Genomic DNA, 6,000 nt, shown 5'->3' on the forward strand with positions numbered 1-6,000 from the left:
GGTGTTTTGGGCTCGTTTCTGGGTGTTTTGGGGTCGTTTTTGCCCATTTTAAAATCACTTCCGTGGGATTTGGGCTCGTTTGTGTCTATTTGGGGCTCATTTCTGTCTATTTGGGGCTCATTTCCATACATTTGGGGGTCATTTCTGGGTGTTTTGAGCTTCTTTCTGTCTGTTTTGGAATCATTTCCATGTGTTTTGGGCTCATTTCTGGGTGTTTTGGGGCCATTTCTATTTATTTTGGGCCCATTTCCATACATTTTGGGCTCATTTCTGGGTGTTTTGGGGTCATTTCTGCCGATTTTAGGATCGCTTCCATGTGTTTTGGGCTCATTTCTGTCTATTTTGGGCTCATTTCTGTCTATTTTGGGCCCATTTCTATCTATTTTGGGCCCATTTCCATACATTTGGGGCTCATTTCTGTGTGTTTTAGGTCCGTTTCCATGTATTTTGGGTTCATTTCTGTCTGTTCTGGGCAATTTCCGTACATTTTGGGCTCATTTCTGTGCACTTTGGGTCATTTCTTTCTATTTTGAGCCCCTTTCCCTCCATTTTGGGCCCATTTCTCTACATTTTGGCCCCATTTCTGTACATTTTGAGCCCCTTTCTGTGTATTTTGGGCCCATTTCTCTACATTTTGGGCCCCTTTCCCTCCATTTTGAGCCCCTTTCTCTACATTTTGGGCCCCTTTCCCTCCATTTTGGCCCCATTTCTCTACATTTTGGCCCCATTTCTCTACATTTTGGGCCCCTTTCTCTACATTTTGGCCCCATTTCTCTACATTTTGGGTCCATTTCCCCGTGTTTTGGGCCCCAGATGGAGCGGGAGATGCGGCACAAGCTGAAAACGGCCTTCAAGAACTTCATCGAGAAGGTCGAGGCCCTCACCAAGGAGGAGCTGGAGTTCGAGGTGCCCTTCCGGGAGCTGGGGTACGTCCGGGGCTTTTGGGGCATTTGGGGGATTTTTGGGGAGTTTTGGGGATTTTTTGGGAATTTTTTTGGATTTTTTTAGGAATTTTGGGGGGGTACATTTGGAATTTTGGGGGATTTTTTGGTGACTTTTCAGGATGTTTCCGGGAGAGTTTTTGGGGAGTTTTGGGGTCCTGGGATGACTCTGGGGGTCCTGGAGAGTTCCGGGATTTTTTCAGGTTTTTTGGGGATTTTTCGGGATTTTTTGGGGATTTTTTTAGGATTTTTTTTAGGATTTTTAGGGGGGTACATTTTGAATTTTTGTGGGATTTTTCGGTGACTTTTCAGGATGTTTCCGGGGGAGTTTTGGGGTCCTGAAAAGGGTCTGGGGGTCCTGGAGAGTCCTGGGATATTTGGGGATTTTTTTGAGGATTTTTTGGGGATTTTTGGGGGGATTTTTTGTGCGTTTTATCAGGATTTTTTGGGGGGAGTGTATTTTGAATTTTGGGGGATTTTTGGCGGCTTTTCGGGACGTTTCTGGGGGAGTTTTTAGGGTCTCCTCAAGGATTTGGAGGGTTTTGGGATCCCTCTGTGAATTTTTGGGGTTTCTCTGGATTTTTGGGGTCTCTCTGTGGGTTTTGGGGTCCCTCTGAATTTTTGGGGTTTCTCTGTGAATTTTTGGGGTTTCTATGGATTTTTGGGGTCCCTCTGTGGGTTTTGGGGTCTCTCTGTGAATTTTTGGGGTTTCTCTGGATTTTTGGGGTTTCTCTGGATTTTTGGGGTCTCTCTGTGAATTTTTGGGGTTTCTCTGGATTTTTGGGGTTTCTCTGTGAATTTTTGGGGTTTCTGTGGATTTTTGTGGTCCCTCTGTGGGTTTTGGGTACTTTCTGTGGGGTTTTGGGGTCCCTTGGCCTGTTGTGCCCATTTTTGGGGTCCCTCTGTGGGTTTTGGGGTCTCTTTGTGAATTTTTGGGGTCCCTGTGTTTTTGGGGTCCTTTGGGTGGTTGTGCCCATTTTTGGGGTGATTTTGGGTGTTTTTGGGGTGATTTTGTGTGTTTTTGGGGTCCCTTGGCCCGCCGTGCCCATTTTTGGGGTGATTCTGGGTGTTTTTGGGGTGTGTTTGGGTGTTTTTGGGGTGATTCTGGGTGTTTTTGGGGTGTGTTTGGGTGTTTTTGGGGTGATTCTGGGTGTTTTTGGGGTGTGTTTGGGTGTTTTTGGGGTGATTTTGGTGTTTTTGGTGCCCAGGTTCAACGGTGCCCCGTACCGCAGCACCTGCCTCCTGCAGCCCACCAGCAGCGCCCTCGTCAACTGCACCGAGTGGGTGAGTCCAGCACGTGTGCCCAGGGGTGCCCAGGTGTGTCCCAGGTGTGCCCAGGTGTGTCCCTGGTACCCCCAGGTGTGTCCCAGGTACCCCCAGGTGTGCCCAGGTACCCCCAGGTGTGTCCCAGGTACCCCCAGGTGTGCCCAGGTACCCCCAGGTGTGTCCAGGTGTGTCCCAGGTGTGCTCAGGTGTGTCCCAGGTACCCCCAGGTGTGTCCCAGGTGTGGCCAGGTATGTCCCAGGTATCTCCAGGTGTGCCCAGGTGTGGCCAGGTATGTCCCAGGTATCTACAGGTGTGCCCAGGTGTGGCCCAGGTATCTCAGGTGTGGCCCAGGTGTGCTCAGGTGTCCCCAGGTGTGTTCTCAGGTACCCCCAGGTGTGCCCAGGTGTGGCCCAGGTACCCCCAGGTGTCCCCAGGTGTGCTCAGGTGTGTGCTCAGGTACCCCCAGGTGTGCCCAGGTGTGCCCAGGTGTGTCCCAGGTACCCCCAGGTGTGCCCAGGTGTGTCCAGGTACCCCCAGGTGTGCTCAGCTGTGTCCCAGGTGTGCTCAGGTATCCCTAGGTGGTCTCAGGTGTGTCCTCAGGTGTGCTCAGGTATCCCAGGTGTATCCCAGGTGTGCCCAGGTGTGCCCAGTTCAGTGTCCCAGGGGTTCCCAGCTATCCCAGGTGTATCCAGGTGCCCCCAGGTGACCCCCAGGTGTTCCCCCAGCCGCCGTTCGTGGTGACCCTGGACGAGGTGGAGCTGATCCACTTCCCCCAGGTGTGCCCAGGTATATCCAATTCAGTGTCCCAGCTATCCCAGGTGTGCCCAGGTGTTCCCAGGTGTATCCAGGTGCCCCCAGGTGACTCACCTGTCCCCCCCCAGCCGCCGTTCGTGGTGACCCTGGACGAGGTGGAGCTGATCCACTTCCCCCAGGTGTGCCCAGGTGTGCCCAGGTGTATCCAATTCAGTGTCCCAGCTATCCCAGGTGTGCCCAGGTGGTCTCACCTGCCCCCAGGTGACCCCCCTGTCCCCCCCCAGCCACCGTTCGTGGTGACCCTGGACGAGGTGGAGCTGATCCACTTCCCCCAGGTGTGCCCAGGTGTGCCCAGTTCAGTGTCCTGGGGGTTCCCAGCTATCCCAGGTGTATCCAGGTGCCCCCAGGTGTGCCCAGGTGCCCCCAGGTGACCCCCATGTCCCCCCCCATAGCCCCCGTTCGTGGTGACCCTGGACGAGGTGGAGCTGATCCACTTCCCCCAGGTGTGCCCAGGTGTATCCAATTCAGTGTCCCAGCTATCCCAGGTGTGCCCAGGTGCCCCCAGGTGCCCCCAGGTGTATCCAGGTGCCCCCAGGTGGTCTCACCTGCCCCCAGGTGACCCCCCTGTCCCCCCCCAGCCCCCGTTCGTGGTGACCCTGGACGAGGTGGAGCTGATCCACTTTCCCCAGGTGTGCCCAGCTGTGCCCAGTTCAGTGTCCTGGGGGTTCCCAGCTATCCCAGGTGTATCCAGGTGCCCCCAGGTGTATCCAGGTGTTCCCAGGTGTATCCAGGTGTATCCAGGTGCCCCCAGGTGTATCCAGGTGTTCCCAGGTGTATCCAGGTGTATCCAGGTGCCCCCAGGTGACCCCCCTGTCCCCCCCCAGCCGCCGTTCGTGGTGACCCTGGACGAGGTGGAGCTGATCCACTTCGAGCGGGTGCAGTTCCACCTGAAGAACTTCGACCTGGTCATCGTGTACAAGGACTACGCGCGCAAGGTGACCATGATCAACGCCATCCCCGTCGCCTCGCTCGACCCCATCAAGGAGTGGCTCAAGTGAGAACCTTTTTGGGGACATTTCGGGGCTTTTTGGGGCGTTTTGGGGGGTTTTGGGGCGTTTTGGGGCATTTTGGGGCGTTTCCGGCGGTTTTTCAGCAATTCATCAACGCGGGTTTTTTTGAGCCCTTCCGGGGTTGTTTTGGGGCTCCTCGAGGGGGTTTGGGGTTTTTAGGGGTGCTCTTGAGTGGGTTTGGGGTTTTTTTGGGTTGTTATGGGTGGGTTTGAGCCTTTTGGGGGGTTTTGGGGCTTTTTGGGTGGTTTTGGGGCATTTTTGGCGTTTCTTCAGCGATTCGTCAACGCGGGGTTTTTTGAGCCTTTGAGGGTTGTTTTGGGGCTGTTCGAGGGGGTTTGGGGTTTTTAGGGGTGCTCTTGGGTGGGTTTGGGGGTTTTTTTGGGTTGTTATGGGTGGGTTTGAGTCGTTTGGGGGGTTTTTTTGGGGGGGTTTTTGGGGGGTTTTTTGGGTGTTTCGTCGGCGGGTCCTTCAGGGGTTGGTTTGGGGCCTGTGTTGGGTTGGTTTGGGGTTCCTCGAGGGGGGGTTGGGGGGGTTTTTGGGTATTTTTGGGTGGTTTTGGTATTTTTGGGGTGTTCTGGGGTATTTATGGGTGGTTTGGGGTATTTTGGGGTTGTTTGGGGTATTTTTGGGTGTTTTGGGGTATTTTGTGGTGGTTTTGAGTATTTTGGGGTTGTTTTGGGTATTTTTGGGTGGTTTTGGGGTGTTTATGGGTTGTTTTGGATGGTTTTGTCCCCCCTGTCCCCTCACCTGTCCCCTGTCCCCCTGTCCCCTCACCTGTCCCCTCCCCTGTCCCCCTCAGCTCGTGTGACCTGAAGTACACCGAGGGCGTCCAGTCCCTCAACTGGACCAAGATCATGAAAACCATCGTGGACGACCCCGAGGGCTTCTTCGAGCAGGGGGGGGTGGTCCTTCCTCGAGCCTGAGGGGGAGGTAACTCACCTGTCACACCTGTAACTCACCTGTGTCACACCTGTACCTTACCTGTGTCTCACCTGTCCCATCCCACCTGTCCCTCCCCACCCCGAGGGCTCCTTCGAGCAGGGGGGGTGGTCCTTCCTCGAGCCAGAGGGGGAGGTAACACACCTGTAACTCACCTGTAACTCACCTGTGTCACACCTGTGTCACACCTGTGTCACACCCCTCACTCACCTGTCCCGTCCCACCTGTCCCTCCCCACCCCAAGGGCTTCTTCGAGCAGGGGGGGTGGTCCTTCCTCGAGCCTGAGGGGGAGGTAACTCACCTGAGTCACACCTGTAACTCACCTGTGTCACACCTGTACCTTACCTGTGTCTCACCTGTCCCATCCCACCTGTCCCTCCCCACCCCGAGGGCTCCTTCGAGCAGGGGGGGTGGTCCTTCCTGGAGCCTGAGGGGGAGGTAACTCACCTGTTTCACACCTGTGTCTCACCTGTCCCACACCTGTCCCTCACCTGTGCCTCACCTGTCCCTCCCTGTCCGGGCAGGGCTCGGAGGCGGAGCCGGGGGACTCGGAGTCGGAGCTGGAGGACGAGACCTTCAACCCCTCCGAGGAGGACGAGGAGGAGGAGGAGGACAGCGATGAGGACTATTCCTCCGAGGCTGAGGAGTCAGGTGAGGGCACCTGGGCATACCTGGGCACACCTGGGGGAGGTTTGGGGCTCACCTGGGCACACCTGGGGGCTCCTGGGGGAGGTTTGTGGGGGTTTGGGGCTTACCTGGGCACACCTGGGGGAGGTTTGGGGCTCCCCTGGGCTCACCTGGGCACGTTTTGGAGCTCCTGGGGGAGGTTTGGGGGGGGTTTGGAGCTCACCTGGGCCCAGCTGAGCTCACCTGGGGGAGGTCTGGGGGGCTTTGGGGCTCCCCTGGGCCCAGCTGAGCTCACCTGGTGTCACCTGTGGCAGAATATTCCAAGGACTCCCTGGGCAGCGAGGAGGAGAGCGGGAAGGACTGGGACGAGCTGGAGGAGGAGGCCCGGAAAGGTGGGGACGGGG

At 56.1% G+C, this 6,000-nt stretch overlaps 1 protein-coding gene across 1 annotated transcript in view; it reads left to right on the forward strand.

The window, feature by feature from the left end:
• Positions 1-5,607, forward strand: part of LOC127465331 (FACT complex subunit SPT16-like) — a 29,298-nt gene extending 23,691 nt beyond the window's left edge. Inside the window, 5 exon segments of the mRNA XM_051775800.1 lie at positions 814-926; positions 2,150-2,225; positions 3,845-4,014; positions 4,830-4,960; positions 5,494-5,607. Of these exon segments, the coding sequence (XP_051631760.1) occupies positions 814-926; positions 2,150-2,225; positions 3,845-4,014; positions 4,830-4,953 (483 nt within the window). The 3' untranslated portion in view covers positions 4,954-4,960; positions 5,494-5,607.
• The last annotated feature ends 393 nt before the right edge of the window (positions 5,608-6,000 follow it).

The sequence above is a fragment of the Manacus candei genome, unplaced genomic scaffold, assembly GCF_025592945.1.
Source record: "Manacus candei isolate 608988 ecotype Guabito, Panama unplaced genomic scaffold, ASM2559294v1 h1tg000368l, whole genome shotgun sequence".
Classification (NCBI taxonomy): Eukaryota; Metazoa; Chordata; class Aves; order Passeriformes; family Pipridae; genus Manacus; species Manacus candei.